Source organism: Triturus cristatus, chromosome 8 (genome assembly GCF_964204655.1).
Source record: "Triturus cristatus chromosome 8, aTriCri1.1, whole genome shotgun sequence".
NCBI lineage: Eukaryota > Metazoa > Chordata > Amphibia > Caudata > Salamandridae > Triturus > Triturus cristatus.
The window spans coordinates 1,128,291,432-1,128,309,924 of NC_140591.1; the positions used below are offsets into that span (position 1 = coordinate 1,128,291,432).

General features: G+C 50.7%; 1 protein-coding gene across 2 annotated transcripts in view; it reads right to left on the minus strand.

Annotated features, from left to right (window-relative positions):
- The window catches only part of NPAS2 (neuronal PAS domain protein 2), a 491,193-nt gene that overhangs the window by 53,406 nt on the left and 419,294 nt on the right, over positions 1-18,493 (minus strand). For both annotated transcript variants that reach the window (XM_085622764.1, XM_085622765.1), the window contains exon 15: positions 978-1,124. In XM_085622764.1, coding sequence (XP_085478890.1) covers positions 978-1,124 — 147 coding nt within the window. The remainder of the gene's footprint in view (positions 1-977; positions 1,125-18,493) is intronic.

An 18,493-nucleotide genomic window follows, 5' to 3' on the forward strand; every position in this document is an offset into this window, starting at 1 on the left:
AAAATTGCAATTTAGGAAATGAAAAGCATTTCCTATTTCGCTCATAGGCGGGAATGCACTGGCATTTCTTATTTGCGATTACCCAATAGCGATTTCTAATCTGAAGGATCGTTATTGGGGAATCGGAAATTATTCTACGGAGTCGCTATTTAAGAAAAGCAAAGGGGAACCTTAGTACATCTGTCCCCACGTGTAGCTTTGGATTCCCATCAGGGCCGGACTGGGAACCAAAACCGGCCTTGGCAAAGTGCTCGGCTGCCCCCCTCCCCCCTCGCGGGGGGTTGGGGGTGCCGCCGAGCTCTTTGCCAGGGCCGGTTTTCGGCCGCTTTTGTTACTAGGCCAATTTTGCAGCTATGCTGCAAAAACGGCCCCCAGGGGCCCAAAACCGGCCCCACCCGTGCGGCGAACCGGGGGATTGCCCGGTGCCCGCTACGGCCAGTACGGCCCTGATTCCCAGCATCAACATCTGGTAAGCTTCTCATGAGGGCCTTAACGTCTGCTTAAGTTACAAGGTATCTGGGCAGAAGCCTGCATCACTTTCTTAGTGCCAGACACATACATTTACAGGCCTCTGTCACACCTGGGTTATCAGTGTAGCTGCACAGCAATGAAAAATGCTCTTTAGAATTTAAAGCACAAGAGGGTTGGACATCACTACAACAGCCCAAAAATGTGTACTGACTGGTAAAGAATCGGGGGGTTATAAAAGTAGCAGAAGGATTTGTTACAAACAGCCACACCTTTTATGATGATGTAAGGCGGGTCTGAAAGTAATGTACTATATATAATACACAACTCTAGCAATATAAAGGAGATAGTTAATTACTTCCTCCTTTCCTTTTCCAATATGATCCAGCTAGTAAATAGCTTATATACTTGTGATGTGTTGAAGTCATCTCTGCATAGAAAATGACATTTACTAGGATAATTTGGCGAATGACACCTCTTAGTAATCCACGAATGAGCCACTTGCTCACCTGCACATTTGTATTATGGACCAAGCAGAGCTGCTCCTGGATTTTATGCAGTTCTTCCTGCTGCCACTGTATTTTCTCCTGGAGTATCTGTGTTCGTTGCTCCAGCTGGTCCTTGATGGATTGAAACATTCCGAATTGTGCTGACAACTTTAGAAAGCAAACCAACATAATTAGTTACCTGCACCAAACTTTGTTCATATCATCCGATATGTAATTACAACGTTAGATTTCCCACTAGACTCGTCTAATCTTACAAAACAAATGATATTATTTTAAGATTAACGGAATTTGAGGTCACTGAAATAGACAATTTGCCCACAACCTTTCTAAAATGGATCTCAACCCCCATGCATGACCCCACGGCCTTGCTCCATCCTGTCAGTATCTCACATCCATTGGGCCCGATTCACAGAACTAACTTAAGACAAAATCCTAAACTTACTACCATTTTGGTATTCACAGAAGGCACTTACTCATTTCGGTATTCACAGAAGTTAGGAGTCCTAACTTTAGGACTCCTAAATGCCTTCTGTGAATACCGAAAGTCTTAAAATTAGGATTTTTCTCAATTTAGTAGTCCTAAATTTAGGACTCCTAACTTTAGGACTCCTAAATGCCTTCTGTGAATACCGAAAGCCTTAAAATTAGGATTTTTCTCAGTTTAGTAGTAGTATAGTTAGGACTCCTAACTTTAGGACTCCTAAATGCCTTCTGTGAATACCGAAAGTCTTAAAATTAGGATTTTTCTCAATTTAGTAGTCCTAAATTTAGATTTAGGACTACTAAATTGAGAAAAATCCTAATTTTAAGACTTTCGGTATTCACAGAAGGCATTTAGGAGTCCTAAAGTTAGGAGTCCTAACTATACTACTACTAAACTGAGAAAAATCCTAATTTTAAGACTTTCGGTATTCACAGAAGGCATTTAGGAGTCCTAAAGTTAGGACTCCTAACTTCTGTGAATACCGAAATGAGTAAGTGCCTTCTGTGAATACCAAAATTAGTAAGTGCCTTCTGTGAATACCAAAATGGTAGTAAGTTTAGGATTTTGTCTTAAGTTAGTTCTGTGAATCGGGCCCTGTGTCTTTAAGCCGCATACATTTAAACGTTTTGAACGCTCTCGTCCATATGATTAACCAAGTGCCTTCTGAAATAGTGATTTCAATTCCTGTTATTTCTAGTCTCTCTATTTATGTGATCGTTTAAAAATAAATGCAACTTAATTTTTTTACATAATTACATCATTAAACTTAATTTAATACTTTAAAATAATTAGATACTTAATTATTTATTTTGTTTTACATGTAAAATAAATATATAACATTCATTTACATTAATATTTAACATAAAATATTTCTACAGATTTTTTTCAAGTTTAATAAACTTTGCATAACTGTTCCCTATAATATACCATAGGGAGCTCTCCCCCAAAAGTGAGGAGCTCCCTAAAGTATAGGGAAACTAACTCTAATGGGGAAGATAAGATAGGAACTTGGCATGAATGGAGTCCAGTAGACAAACCCCCACTCATGTCACGTGAAAAGAGGCTCATCTGAACATTTTGGCCAGGCTGCAAGTTCAAGATATATATTAGCTTCAATTTTCTTCATGTATCCTGCTTTTGTTGTTTGCTGCTGCTTGACGACTTCTGGGGGACCTCTGTGCTTCACATCACCAAGGAGCTATAGAAGAATCATAACCAGGTCGTCCTCCACTCAAAATAATCATCAACAACAAGGACCTGATATGTTCGGGCGGCTAATTCCGTTTTGCTTATTGAGTGGGAATCTGAGTTTGCTTTCTCCTTTATATGCTATATATATTGTCCCTACTCATAGTAGCCCACTCTTTACTAATTCATAAAAACAAACCAAACTCTGAATCACCAGTCACCGTGTCAAACAAAGAACCCTGTACTGTGACAGAGGCACACCGCAAAAAGGTACGGGAATCTAAGTGCAAAAAAAATGTTGGGGGAAAAAAATGTGAAGGACAAGATAGCAACGCCGGGCTTGGGGGGAGCCATGTTGGTGCTTTCTGGCGGTTCTTCTGTACGTCTTCCTCCCGCTGGTGGTGTCCTGGCCGTGTCTTCCGTGTTGCTGGGCATGTCGGGGACGTGGCAGTTCCTGGATCTTCTCCGGGAGTGCGGCGGCCTCCGTGTGGCTGGGGCGCTTCCTTCCGGGGATTACCTGACTTCCTTTGTTTGGAGCAGGAAGTCAGGCGTTTCTTTGATGGCGGCTGGCGGCGGTGGCGTGGGGTGCTTGCCGGCCCTGTCTGTGAGTACCGCATAGCGTTCTTTTACTATTTCTACTGCCCTAATGTCTGCTTTTCGCTGCATTCCTTTTTGGCCGTTTGGGGATGGAGTGCTGCAGTGTTCTGTGCCGATTTCGGCTGTGCCTTTCTTCGCACATTTGGGCTGCCTCCACTTGGAGTCTTCTTCTTTCCTGTGGTCCTGGGCTACGGGTGGGCTGCCTGGCTTCTGTGCTTGGGTGGCCTGCGGTCCTGCTCCTTTGGTGGCTTGCTGGGCTTCGGTGGCCTGCGGTCCTGCTCCTGTGGTGGCTTGCGGTGCCTATTTGGTCTGCGATCTGGCACCATGGGTAAACATGCCAAGAAGAGCAGGCATGTGGATGTTTCCTTTTCTGCCTCGGATTCGTCTTCCTCTTCTCCTTCTCCTCCACGTTCCGGGAGTCGTACCCAAGGTGGTGATGCTAGACTGAAGAGGCTCATTAAGGAGACTTTGATGGAAATGGGGGGTGCTCCCCGGTCAAAGTCTTCGGGTCGGGCTCCGCCTCCTTCTTCTTTTGAGTCTGAGGATGAATGGTTAGGGGGCGATGTGCTGAAGGGCAAGTATGTCGACAAGGACATGTTGCCGGACTTGTTGGGGCATGTGAAGGCTAATATGGGGTTTCCTGCTGATGATGGCCCGAGTACTTCTGGGAGTTCCTTCCTTCGCCAGTTCCAGTGATCTGCTCCTGTGGTCATGCCGGTTCATCCATGTGTCAGAGAGGTGCTTGACCGGGAATGGAAGGATCCGGATTGCATTTTGCTCCCTCGCTTCATGGCTAAGCTCTATCCTCTTCAGGATATGGCTAGGGACTTGCCGTACTCTGTTCCTGTGGATTCTTTTGTGGCCAGTCTCGTTGGGCGCACTTCTTTGGCTGAGGACGCGGTTGTGCGGTATCCAGTGGACAAGAGGGTCAGGTCTCTGCTGGACAAGGCGGCGGTACAGGTGGTTCCTCCGGGGAGAGGGGTCAGGGGTTTTACTCCATCATTTTTCTGGTCCCTAAGGTGACTGGGGGGTTTCGTCTTGTCCTGGATCTGAAAGCCCTGAACAAGTATGTGCTACGGGTTCCGTTCAAGATGGAGACTCTCCAGTGGGTGATTCCCCTGGTTCTCCGGGGTCATTACATGTGCACTCTGGACCTTCAGGATGCCTATTGTCACGTTCCGGTCCACCCCCTCTCTCGTCCATTCCTGAGGTTTTGTCTTCAGGGTGTCCATTATCAGTTCCAGGTCCTGCCTTTCAGCCTGCGGTCGGCCCCCAGGGTGTTTACCAAGGTGGTGACTCCCTTGGTGGCTTACTTGCATCTTCAGGGGGTGATGGTTTACCCATATCTGGACGATTGGCTCCTTCATGCTCCCTCCGAGGTTCAGTTGTTGAGGGATCAGGGGTTGGTGTGTTTGGCCTTGGAGGCCCATGAGTTCCTGTTGAATCTCCCCAAGTGTCAGCTTCTGCCGTCTCAGGACCTGACTTTCATAGGGGCTCGTTTCCGCACGGATCTGAATCGGGTCTTCCTGCCGGTTGCTTGTGCGGTGACCTTGTATTCCCTGGCTCATCGGTTTCTGGTGGGTCGGTCCATCCCGGTCCGTCTTTGGTTGCGCCTTCTGGGTCTGATGGCGGCTACGGTGTTCACTGTGCCTTGGGCGCGTTTACATCTTCGGCCTCTTTGGTCTTACCTGTTAGCTCGGTGGGATCCTTTGTCTCTGGATTTGTCTCTGTTGGTTCCGGTGTCTCTGTCGATCCTTCCTGCTCTGTGCTGGTGGACTTAGTCGGACAATCTGTCCAGGGGCTTGCCTCTGCAGTCTCCTCCTCCATTGGTCCTTACGACGGATGCCAGTGCATTGGGTTGGGGGGCGACTTTGAGATCGAAGTTCCTTCAGGGTCGTTGGTCACTACTGGAGGGTCGGCGGCCTTCGAACTGGCGGGAGTTGTCTGCTGTGTCTCAGGCGGCCATGGGGTTTCAGAGCCTTCTGTTGCACCCCCATGTGTTGGTTCAGTGGACAACACTGTGACCGTGGCCTACTTGAATCATCAGGGGGGTATCCGGGCTCAGTCCCTGAACGCGGTGGTTTCCCCGTTGTTTTGCTGGGTGAAGGGCCATCTCTTGTCTCTGGCGGCTGTGTATGTCCGGGGGGTGGACAATGGGGTGGCAGATGCCCTCAGTTGTTTTTTTGCCGCCTCCCTGGAGTTGGGCTTGACTCCGGTGGCCTTTTGTTTGGTGTGCGTGAGGTTTGGTCTTCCCTTTCTGGACCTCTTTGCTTCCCGGCTCAATGCTCTGCTTCCCCGCTTCCACTCCCGGGTTCCTCAGGAGGGGTCTTGGGGGGAGGATGCCCTCACCCTCCCTTGGCCTTCTCGCCTGCTGTATGCCTTTCCTCCCCATGCTCTGATCTCTCGGTTTCTGTCTCGGCTGGTGCTGGAGGATCAGGAGGTGGTGGTGGTGGTGCCCTTCTGACCCCGCTGGTCGTGATTTCCCACTCTGCGGTTGTTGGCGGTTCAGGGTCCTTGGTTCTTCCCGTTCCCTCCATCTCCCTTGCGGTCCTCTCCGATGTTGTCCCTCCGGCGGCTTCGGCTGACGGTTTGGAGGTTGAAAGGCAGGGGTGGAGGAATAGGGGTCTCCCTGAGCATTTAGATTTGGCTATTCAGCGGTCCCGGAAGCCTTCTACTCTTCAGTCCTATGGCAGGCATTGGGGGAACTTCGAGAATCGGTGTCTCGGTCTGGCATTGTCTCCTTTGGTTTGTCCTTTGCCTGATGTTCTTCAGTTCCTTTGGGTTGGGTTTGAGAAAGGTTTGTCTGTCTCAACTCTGCGGGCCCAGTGGGCTGCTATTCGGGCTTTCCGTGCCTCTTGGGGGAATCTGCCTGATGTAGATGACCCGGTTTCTAGTTTGTTGCGCAGTTTTACGATCTCACGTCCTGTGGTTCGGTCTTCTTTTCCTCTTTGGGACCTCCCTTTAGGTTTTGCGGGACTTGGTGGCTGCGCCTTTTGAGCCTTTGGAGGAGGTTGATTTGAAGTTTGTCCCTTTTAAAGTTGTTTTTTTGGTGGCTATTACTTCTGCTCGTTGCCTGGGGGAGCTGGGGGCTTTGATGGCCCGGGAGCCTTTTCTTTCTTTTTCTGCGGATGGGGTTGTTCTATGTTTGGATTCCTCGTTTGTTCCTAAAGTTTCCTCCCAATTCCATCGTTCTCAGGAGCTGGTCTTGCCTGCTCTGTGTTCTGCTCAGGTGGATGAGGACGACCTTCCCTGGTCCTTCCTGGATGTTTCCGTGCCTTAAAGGTCTATGTGGACCGTACCCGTTCCTTTCGGCGTTCTGACTCCCTGTTTGTTTCCTACCACTTCCTCCATTGGTCGTTGGTTGAAGCAGGTTATTATGTTGGCCTATTCCCTTGCGGGCTCTCCTCCTCCGGCTGGGGTTCAGGGGCGTTCTACGCGGGGGTGGCTGCTTCCTGGGCGGAGGTTCGTGGTGTGTCCCTTTCTGAGATTTGTAGGGCCGCTACTTGGGCCTCTGCTAATACCTTTGTTAGGCATTACCGGATTCAGAATGTTCTGGGGGATGACGTTAACTTTGGTTTGGGGGTGCTTCGGGCTGTGTGCTCCTGATTCCCCTTTTTTTCTTTGCAACTGTGCTGTTTTCTAATAAATTGCTGGGTTTGCTATGGCTCTGTGTCCTGGTGGTTTGTTGGGTGATGATGGCCGGTTGCTGCTTGGGTATTCTCACTAGACAGTATGAAGAGGACGAGGACAGTAGGGACCTGGGGGTAATGTCCTATTACTAACCGGTAATCTTCATTAATCCAGGTCCCGTTGTCCTCGTCCCCTTCATATCATCCCACCCTCCCTCCCGGTCTTTCCGGCCCTCATCTGGGGCTTGGTGGTTCAGGAGGAATGCTGGGTAAGGTACGCTTATGTACTCCCAGTGTGGAGGGGTGTACCAGCATTCCTGCTTTTCTTTTTTCTGTCAAAGAGACAGGTTATCTCACTAGTCAGTATGAAGGGGACGAGGACAACGGGACCCGGAGTAATGAAGATTACCGGTAAATAATAGGACATTACCAATAGACATAATGAAGCAATTAGTAAATCTATGTCAAAATTAGGGGGCCTCTGATGACATGGTGTGAGGTGCTCACCTTCGACAGAATTGACTCATTGAACTCTAACTATAACAGAGAGATTTCTATGGCTTTGTGTGTGTAAATTCTGAACCTTACTACAACATCCCTGTTACCTTTGTTTTCTTCAGTGAATATATATATATATATATATATATATATATATATATATATATATATATATATATATATATATATATATATATATATATTAAAGCTCCAGGGTGCCCACAGGCAAGGTTGCACTCATCCAGCAGCACTACAGTTTCAAGCGGGTAAAGGACATCACTGCATGCCGGTCTGCAGCTCTCATGTCTCGATTATAAGCCTGACGCGTTTCTGAGCCTTCGCTCGTCTTCAGAGGCTCGACTTGAGTTTCTGGCGCTTTGACACTCCCACTATTTAAACAATTAGTCGCCCTCAGATGGGCAGACTCCTATGAGCTTAAACGCACTGCTTTGTGGGACTGATAGTCCGTGTCTTTTCCCTGTATGGGTGCGTCTCATTCTGCCATTTCACAGCCCTGGATGGGCCCCGGGATGCAGGTGTCCATTAATCCCTCGGCTGCTGCCTCACTTCAGAGGCTCGGCGAATTCCGGCCCCCGTGACCCCCATTTTTCTCGGGGGGGGTGCAAACCTTCGCGGCTGGGCTGCCGCGTGTAAATTAAAGCTCCAGGGTGCCCACAGGCAAGGTTGCACTCATCCAGCAGCACTACAGTTTCAAGCGGGTAAAGGACATCACCGCATGCCGGTCTGCAGCTCTCATGTCTCGATTATAAGCCTGACGCGTTTCTGAGCCTTCGCTCGTCTTCAGAGGCTCGACTTGAGTTTCTGGCGCTTTGACACTCCCACTATTTAAACAATTAATCGCCCTCAGATGGGCAGACTCCTATGAGCTTAAACGCACTGCTTTGTGGGACTGATAGTCCGTGTCTTTTCCCTGTATGGGTGCGTCTCATTCTGCCATTTCACAGCCCTGGATGGGCCCCGGGATGCAGGTGTCCATTAATCCCTCGGCTGCTGCCTCACTTCAGAGGCTCGGCGAATTCCGGCCCCCGTGACCCCCATTTTTCTCGGGGGGGTGCAAACCTTCGCGGCTGGGCTGCCGCGTGTAAATTAAAGCTCCAGGGTGCCCACAGGCAAGGTTGCACTCATCCAGCAGCACTACAGTTTCAAGCGGGTAAAGGACATCACCGCATGCCGGTCTGCAGCTCTCATGTCTCGATTATAAGCCTGACGCGTTTCTGAGCCTTCGCTCGTCTTCAGAGGCTCGACTTGAGTTTCTGGCGCTTTGACACTCCCACTATTTAAACAATTAATCGCCCTCAGATGGGCAGACTCCTATGAGCTTAAACGCACTGCTTTGTGGGACTGATAGTCCGTGTCTTTTCCCTGTATGGGTGCGTCTCATTCTGCCATTTCACAGCCCTGGATGGGCCCCGGGATGCAGGTGTCCATTAATCCCTCGGCTGCTGCCTCACTTCAGAGGCTCGGCGAATTCCGGCCCCCGTGACCCCCATTTTTCTCGGGGGGGGTGCAAACCTTCGCGGCTGGGCTGCCGCGTGTAAATTAAAGCTCCAGGGTGCCCACAGGCAAGGTTGCACTCATCCAGCAGCACTACAGTTTCAAGCGGGTAAAGGACATCACCGCATGCCGGTCTGCAGCTCTCATGTCTCGATTATAAGCCTGACGCGTTTCTGAGCCTTCGCTCGTCTTCAGAGGCTCGACTTGAGTTTCTGGCGCTTTGACACTCCCACTATTTAAACAATTAATCGCCCTCAGATGGGCAGACTCCTATGAGCTTAAACGCACTGCTTTGTGGGACTGATAGTCCGTGTCTTTTCCCTGTATGGGTGCGTCTCATTCTGCCATTTCACAGCCCTGGATGGGCCCCGGGATGCAGGTGTCCATTAATCCCTCGGCTGCTGCCTCACTTCAGAGGCTCGGCGAATTCCGGCCCCCGTGACCCCTATTTTTCTCGGGGGGGTGCAAACCTTCGCGGCTGGGCTGCCGCGTGTAAATTAAAGCTCCAGGGTGCCCACAGGCAAGGTTGCACTCATCCAGCAGCACTACAGTTTCAAGCGGGTAAAGGACATCACCGCATGCCGGTCTGCAGCTCTCATGTCTCGATTATAAGCCTGACGCGTTTCTGAGCCTTCGCTCGGCTTCAGAGGCTCGACTTGAGTTTCTGGCGCTTTGACACTCCCACTATTTAAACAATTAATCGCCCTCAGATGGGCAGACTCCTATGAGCTTAAACGCACTGCTTTGTGGGACTGATAGTCCGTGTCTTTTCCCTGTATGGGTGCGTCTCATTCTGCCATTTCACAGCCCTGGATGGGCCCCGGGATGCAGGTGTCCATTAATCCCTCGGCTGCTGCCTCACTTCAGAGGCTCGGCGAATTCCGGCCCCCGTGACCCCCATTTTTCTCGGGGGGGTGCAAACCTTCGCGGCTGGGCTGCCGCGTGTAAATTAAAGCTCCAGGGTGCCCACAGGCAAGGTTGCACTCATCCAGCAGCACTACATTTTCAAGCGGGTAAAGGACATCACCGCATGCCGGTCTGCAGCTCTCATGTCTCGATTATAAGCCTGACGCGTTTCTGAGCCTTCGCTCGTCTTCAGAGGCTCGACTTGAGTTTCTGGCGCTTTGACACTCCCACTATTTAAACAATTAATCGCCCTCAGATGGGCAGACTCCTATGAGCTTAAACGCACTGCTTTGTGGGACTGATAGTCCGTGTCTTTTCCCTGTATGGGTGCGTCTCATTCTGCCATTTCACAGCCCTGGATGGGCCCCGGGATGCAGGTGTCCATTAATCCCTCGGCTGCTGCCTCACTTCAGAGGCTCGGCGAATTCCGGCCCCCGTGACCCCCATTTTTCTCGGGGGGGTGCAAACCTTCGCGGCTGGGCTGCCGCGTGTAAATTAAAGCTCCAGGGTGCCCACAGGCAAGGTTGCACTCATCCAGCAGCACTACAGTTTCAAGCGGGTAAAGGACATCACCGCATGCCGGTCTGCAGCTCTCATGTCTCGATTATAAGCCTGACGCGTTTCTGAGCCTTCGCTCGTCTTCAGAGGCTCGACTTGAGTTTCTGGCGCTTTGACACTCCCACTATTTAAACAAGTAATCGCCCTCAGATGGGCAGACTCCTATGAGCTTAAACGCACTGCTTTGTGGGACTGGCAGTCCGTGTCTTTTCCCTGTATGGGTGCGTCTCATTCTGCCATTTCACAGCCCTGGATGGGCCCCGGGATGCAGGTGTCCATTAATCCCTCGGCTGCTGCCTCACTTCAGAGGCTCGGCGAATTCCGGCCCCCGTGACCCCCATTTTTCTTGGGGGAGTGCAAACCTTCACGGCTGGGCTGCCGCGTGTAAATTAAAGCTCCAGGGTGCCCACAGGCAAGGTTGCACTCATCCAGCAGCACTACAGTTTCAAGCGGGTAAAGGACATCACCGCATGCCGGTCTGCAGCTCTCATGTCTCGATTATAAGTCTGACGCGTTTCTGAGCCTTCGCTCGTCTTCAGAGGCTCGACTTGAGTTTCTGGCGCTTTGACACGCCCACTATTTAAACAATTAATCGCCCTCAGATGGGCAGACTCCTATGAGCTTAAACGCACTGCTTTGTGGGACTGATAGTCCGTGTCTTTTCCCTGTATGGGTGCGTCTCATTCTGCCATTTCACAGCCCTGGATGGGCCCCGGGATGCAGGTGTCCATTAATCCCTCGGCTGCTGCCTCACTTCAGAGGCTCGGCGAATTCCGGCCCCCGTGACCCCCATTTTTCTCGGGGGGTGCAAACCTTCGCGGCTGGGCTGCCGCGTGTAAATTAAAGCTCCAGGGTGCCCACAGGCAAGGTTGCACTCATCCAGCAGCACTACAGTTTCAAGCGGGTAAAGGACATCACCGCATGCCGGTCTGCAGCTCTCATGTCTCGATTATAAGCCTGACGCGTTTCTGAGCCTTCGCTCGTCTTCAGAGGCTCGACTTGAGTTTCTGGCGCTTTGACACTCCCACTATTTAAACAATTAATCGCCCTCAGATGGGCAGACTCCTATGAGCTTAAACGCACTGCTTTGTGGGACTGATAGTCCGTGTCTTTTCCCTGTATGGGTGCGTCTCATTCTGCCATTTCACAGCCCTGGATGGGCCCCGGGATGCAGGTGTCCATTAATCCCTCGGCTGCTGCCTCACTTCAGAGGCTCGGCGAATTCCGGCCCCCGTGACCCCTATTTTTCTCGGGGGGGTGCAAACCTTCGCGGCTGGGCTGCCGCGTGTAAATTAAAGCTCCAGGGTGCCCACAGGCAAGGTTGCACTCATCCAGCAGCACTACAGTTTCAAGCGGGTAAAGGACATCACCGCATGCCGGTCTGCAGCTCTCATGTCTCGATTATAAGCCTGACGCGTTTCTGAGCCTTCGCTCGTCTTCAGAGGCTCGACTTGAGTTTCTGGCGCTTTGACACTCCCACTATTTAAACAATTAATCGCCCTCAGATGGGCAGACTCCTATGAGCTTAAACGCACTGCTTTGTGGGACTGATAGTCCGTGTCTTTTCCCTGTATGGGTGCGTCTCATTCTGCCATTTCACAGCCCTGGATGGGCCCCGGGATGCAGGTGTCCATTAATCATTCGGCTGCTGCATCACTTCAGAGGCTCGGCGAATTCCGGCCCCCGTGACCCCCATTTTTCTCGGGGGGGTGCAAACCTTCGCGGCTGGGCTGCCGCGTGTAAATTAAAGCTCCAGGGTGCCCACAGGCAAGGTTGCACTCATCCAGCAGCACTACAGTTTCAAGCGGGTAAAGGACATCACCGCATGCCGGTCTGCAGCTCTCATGTCTCGATTATAAGCCTGACGCGTTTCTGAGCCTTCGCTCGTCTTCAGAGGCTCGACTTGAGTTTCTGGCGCTTTGACACTCCCACTATTTAAACAAGTAATCGCCCTCAGATGGGCAGACTCCTATGAGCTTAAACGCACTGCTTTGTGGGACTGGCAGTCCGTGTCTTTTCCCTGTATGGGTGCGTCTCATTCTGCCATTTCACAGCCCTGGATGGGCCCCGGGATGCAGGTGTCCATTAATCCCTCGGCTGCTGCCTCACTTCAGAGGCTCGGCGAATTCCGGCCCCCGTGACCCCCATTTTTCTCGGGGGGGTGCAAACCTTCACGGCTGGGCTGCCGCGTGTAAATTAAAGCTCCAGGGTGCCCACAGGCAAGGTTGCACTCATCCAGCAGCACTACAGTTTCAAGCGGGTAAAGGACATCACCGCATGCCGGTCTGCAGCTCTCATGTCTCGATTATAAGCCTGACGCGTTTCTGAGCCTTCGCTCGTCTTCAGAGGCTCGACTTGAGTTTCTGGCGCTTTGACACGCCCACTATTTAAACAATTAATCTCCCTCAGATGGGCAGACTCCTATGAGCTTAAACGCACTGCTTTGTGGGACTGATAGTCCGTGTCTTTTCCCTGTATGGGTGCGTCTCATTCTGCCATTTCACAGCCCTGGATGGGCCCCGGGATGCAGGTGTCCATTAATCCCTCGGCTGCTGCCTCACTTCAGAGGCTCGGCGAATTCCGGCCCCCGTGACCCCCATTTTTCTCGGGGGGGGTGCAAACCTTCGCGGCTGGGCTGCCGCGTATAAATTAAAGCTCCAGGGTGCCCACAGGCAAGGTTGCACTCATCCAGCAGCACTACAGTTTCAAGCGGGTAAAGGACATCACCGCATGCCGGTCTGCAGCTCTCATGTCTCGATTATAAGCCTGACGCGTTTCTGAGCCTTCGCTCGTCTTCAGAGGCTCGACTTGAGTTTCTGGCGCTTTGACACTCCCACTATTTAAACAATTAATTAATCGAGACATGAGAGCTGCAGACCGGCATGCGGTGATGTCCTTTACCCACTTGAAACTGTAGTGCTGCTGGATGAGTGCAACCTTGCCTGTGGGCACCCTGGAGCTTTAATTTACACGCAGCAGCCCAGCCGCGAAGGTTTGCACCCCCCGAGAAAAATGGGGGTCACGGGGGCCGGAATTCGCCGAGCCTCTGAAGTGAGGCAGCAGCCGAGGGATTAATGGACACCTGCATCCCGGGGCCCATCCAGGGCTGTGAAATGGCAGAATGAGACGCACCCATACAGGGAAAAGACACGGACTATCAGTCCCACAAAGCAGTGCGTTTAAGCTCATAGGAGTCTGCCCATCTGAGGGCGATTAATTGTTTAAATAGTGGGAGTGACAAAGCGCCACAAACTCAAGTCGAGCCTCTGAAGACGAGCGAAGGCTCAGAAACGCGTCAGGCTTATATTCGAGACATGAGAGCTGCAGACCGGCATGCGGTGATGTCCTTTACCCGCTTGAAACTGTAGTGCTGCTGGATGAGTGCAACCTTGCCTGTGGGCACCCTGGAGCTTTAATTTACACGCGGCAGCCCAGCCGCGAAGGTTTGCACCCCCATGAGAAAAATGGGGGTCACGGGGGCCGGAATTCGCCGACCTTCTGAAGTGAGGCAGCAGCCGAGGGATTAATGGACACCTGCATCCCGGGGCCCATCCAGGGCTGTGAAATGGCAGAATGAGACGCACCCATACAGGGAAAAGACACGGACTATCAGTCCCACAAAGCAGTGCGTTTAAGCTCATAGGAGTCTGCCCATCTGAGGGCGATTAATTGTTTAAATAGTGGGAGTGTCAAAGCGCCAGAAACTCAAGTCGAGCCTCTGAAGACGAGCGAAGGCTCAGAAACGCGTCAGGCTTATAATCGAGACATGAGAGCTGCAGACCGGCATGCGGTGATGTCCTTTACCCGCTTGAAACTGTAGCGCTGCTGGATGAGTGCAACCTTGCCTGTGGGCACCCTGGAGCTTTAATTTACACGCGGCAGCCCAGCTGCGAAGGTTTGCACCCCCCCGAGAAAAATGGGGGTCACGGGGGCCGGAATTCGCCGAGCCTCTGAAGTTAGGCAGCAGCTGAGGGATTAATGGACACCTGCATCCCGGGGCCCATCCAGGGCTGTGAAATGGCAGAATGAGACGCACCCATACAGGGAAAAGACACGGACTATCAGTCCCACAAAGCAGTGCGTTTAAGCTCATAGGAGTCTGCCCATCTGAGGGCGATTAATTGTTTAAATAGTGGGAGTGTCAAAGCGCCAGAAACTCAAGTCGAGCCTCTGAAGACGAGCGAAGGCTCAGAAACGCGTCAGGCTTATAATCGAGACATGAGAGCTGCAGACCGGCATGCGGTGATGTCCTTTACCCGCTTGAAACTGTAGTGCTGCTGGATGAGTGCAACCTTGCCTGTGGGCACCCTGGAGCTTTAATTTACACGCGGCAGCCCAGCCGCGAAGGTTTGCACCCCCCCAAGAAAAATGGGGGTCACGGGGGCCGGAATTCGCCGAGCCTCTGAAGTGAGGCAGCAGCCGAGGGATTAATGGACACCTGCATCCCGGGGCCCATCCAGGGATGTGAAATGGCAGAATGAGACGCACCCATACAGGGAAAAGACACGGACTATCAGTCCCACAAAGCAGTGCGTTTAAGCTCATAGGAGTCTGCCCATCTGAGGGCGAATAATTGTTTAAATAGTGGGAGTGTCAAAGCGCCAGAAACTCAAGTCGAGCCTCTGAAGACGAGCGAAGGCTCAGAAACGCGTCAGGCGTATAATCGAGACATGAGAGCTGCAGACCGGCATGCGGTGATGTCCTTTACCCGCTTGAAACTGTAGTGCTGCTGGATGAGTGCAACCTTGCCTGTGGGCACCCTGGAGCTTTAATTTACACGCGGCAGCCCAGCCGCAAAGGTTTGCACCCCCCCCGAGAAAAATGGGGGTCACGGGGGCCGGAATTCGCCGAGCCTCTGAAGTGAGGCAGCAGCCGAGGGATTAATGGACACCTGCATCCCGGGGCCCATCCAGGGCTGTGAAATGGCAGAATGAGACGCACCCATACAGGGAAAAGACACGGACTATCAGTCCCACAAAGCAGTGCGTTTAAGCTCATAGGAGTCTGCCCATCTGAGGGCGATTAATTGTTTAAATAGTGGGAGTGTCAAAGCGCCAGAAACTCAAGTCGAGCCTCTGAAGACGAGCGAAGGCTCAGAAACGCGTCAGGCTTATAATCGAGACATGAGAGCTGCAGACCGGCATGCGGTGATGTCCTTTACCCGCTTGAAACTGTAGTGCTGCTGGATGAGTGCAACCTTGCCTGTGGGCACCCTGGAGCTTTAATTTACACGCGGCAGCCCAGCCGCGAAGGTTTGCACCCCCCGAGAAAAATGGGGGTCACGGGGGCCGGAAGTCGCCGAGCCTCTGAAGTGAGGCAGCAGCCGAGGGATTAATGGACACCTGCATCCCGGGGCCCATCCAGGGCTGTGAAATGGCAGAATGAGACGCACCCATACAGGGAAAAGACACGGACTATCAGTCCCACAAAGCAGTGCGTTTAAGCTCATAGGAGTATGCCCATCTGAGGGCGATTAATTGTTTAAATAGTGGGAGTGTCAAAGCGCCAGAAACTCAAGTCGAGCCTCTGAAGACGAGCGAAGGCTCAGAAACGCGTCAGGCTTATAATCGAGACATGAGAGCTGCAGACCGGCATGCGGTGATGTCCTTTACCCGCTTGAAACTGTAGTGCTGCTGGATGAGTGCAACCTTGCCTGTGGGCACCCCGGAGCTTTAATTTACAAGCGGCAGCCCAGCCGCGAAGGTTTGCACCCCCCCGAGAAAAATGGGGGTCACGGGGGCCGGAATTTGCCGAGCCTCTGAAGTGAGGCAGCAGCCGAGGGATTAATGGACACCTGCATCCCGGGGCCCATCCAGGGCTGTGAAATGGCAGAATGAGACGCACCCATACAGGGAAAAGACACGGACTATCAGTCCCACAAAGCAGTGCGTTTAAGCTCATAGGAGTCTGCCCATCTGAGGGCGATTAATTGTTTAAATAGTGGGAGTGTCAAAGCGCCAGAAACTCAAGTCGAGCCTCTGAAGACGAGCGAAGGCTCAGAAACGCGTCAGGCTTATAATCGAGACATGAGAGCTGCAGACCAGCATGCGGTGATGTCCTTTACCCGCTTGAAACTGTAGTGCTGCTGGATGAGTGCAACCTTGCCTGTGGGCACCCTGGAGCTTTAATTTACACGCGGCAGCCCAGCCGCGAAGGTTTGCACCCCCCCGAACAAAATGGGGGTCACGGGGGCCGGAATTCGCCGAGCCTCTGAAGTGAGGCAGCAGCCGAGGGATTAATGGACACCTGCATCCCGGGGCCCATCCAGGGCTGTGAAATGGCAGAATGAGACGCACCCATACAGGGAAAAGACACGGACTATCAGTCCCACAAAGCAGTGCGTTTAAGCTCATAGGAGTCTGCCCATCTGAGGGCGATTAATTGTTTAAATAGTGGGAGTGTCAAAGTGCCAGAAACTGAAGTCGAGCCTCTGAAGACGAGCGAAGGCTCAGAAAGGCGTCAGGCTTATAATCGAGACATGAGAGCTGCAGACCGGCATGCGGTGATGTCCTTTACCCGCTTGAAACTGTAGTGCTGCTGGATGAGTGCAACCTTGCCTGTGGGCACCCTGGAGCTTTATATATATATATATATATATATATATATATATATATATATATATATATATATATATATATATATATATATATATATATATATATATATATATATATATATTCACTGAAAAAACCATAGGTTTCAGGCATGTTATAGTTAGGAATTAGCTTTTAAAAAACCTTAGAAATTCACTGAAAAAACCATAGGTTTCAGGGGCGTTTTAGTTAGCTGGACATTTTACTCGTACAAAACCATTGAAATTCCCCCGTTATAGTTAGTTCAGCTAACTATAACACGCGCCCCACACTGCTGATGACGTCACATATTACATCACTCATGACATGGTCAGTGACATCACTGATGACATCACTGATGACATCTCAAATAACATCACTGATGACATCATCCATGTGATAATTTCATGCATCTTCTCTCATCCAGTGACTGTGTGTTTCTGTAAAGTTTAAATATGTTTAATATATATAGGAAAAGGCGTATTGAAGAATGAGTGGGTGTATAAGTGTCTGAATGGATTTAGTAGGTGCGTGACTGACTCTATAAATGAGTGATTAAACGTATCTTACTGAATGCATGTGTTAGTGACTAAACTGTGTGAATGTCTGTATCCGTCTGTCTCTTGGTGTATAAGTGGCTGCATGGGTTTGCGAATAGCAACATGAATGTCTATATGGGTTATTGATTGGTTGTCTGAGTATCTGTATGGGTGCCTTAGTGTTTGTGTGGGAGGGGTGTGTGTGACTGTGCATAGATGTGTCAATGGGTGATTCACTGGGTGCATGGTTTCAAGAGTGCATTTGTGATGGACTGTATGGGTGGGTGAGTGTGTGTATGGGTGTGTTAGTGAGTGAATGTATATCTCAGTGGTACATGTGTGAGTAACTACATATGTGAAAAGCAGTATATATGTGTTTTGGAGTACATACATGGCTATAAGTGAGAGTGTGTGATTGTGAGAGTGGCTGTATGGATGAGTGTCTGCTTGTATCATTGATTGTATAAGAACGTAAGATTGTGTCAGTATTTGTATGAGTAATTGAGCTGGTCTGCATATAACTGTATAGGGGAGTAAATGGGAGTGTGATTAATTATTTGCATGACTGACTAGGTGTGTGAGTACCTCTATGGATGAGCGGTGGTGTGTGAGGGTCTATATAGGTGTATGAGTGCATATGATAGTCCTGTACTGAGTGACCATAAGTATGAGTGACTGTACGGGTGAGTGAGTGGATGTGTGTGTAGACCTAAAAATCAGTGAGTGGGTATGTAGTTATTGGTGTTGGAGTGTCTATGGTTTTGAGAATGGCAGTCTGTAATTTAGAGTGGGTGTATCTAAAGTTATATTAGGGTGTGAGAAGATGCATGAAATTATCACATGGATGATGTCATCAGTGATGTCATTTGAGATGTCATCAGTGATGTCACTGACCATGTCATGAATGATGTAATATGTGACGTCATCAGCAGTACATTGCGGGGGCACGAGTTATAGTTAGCTGAACTAACTAGAACGGGGGAATTTCAATGGTTTTGTACAAGTGAAATGTCCAGCTAACTATAACGCC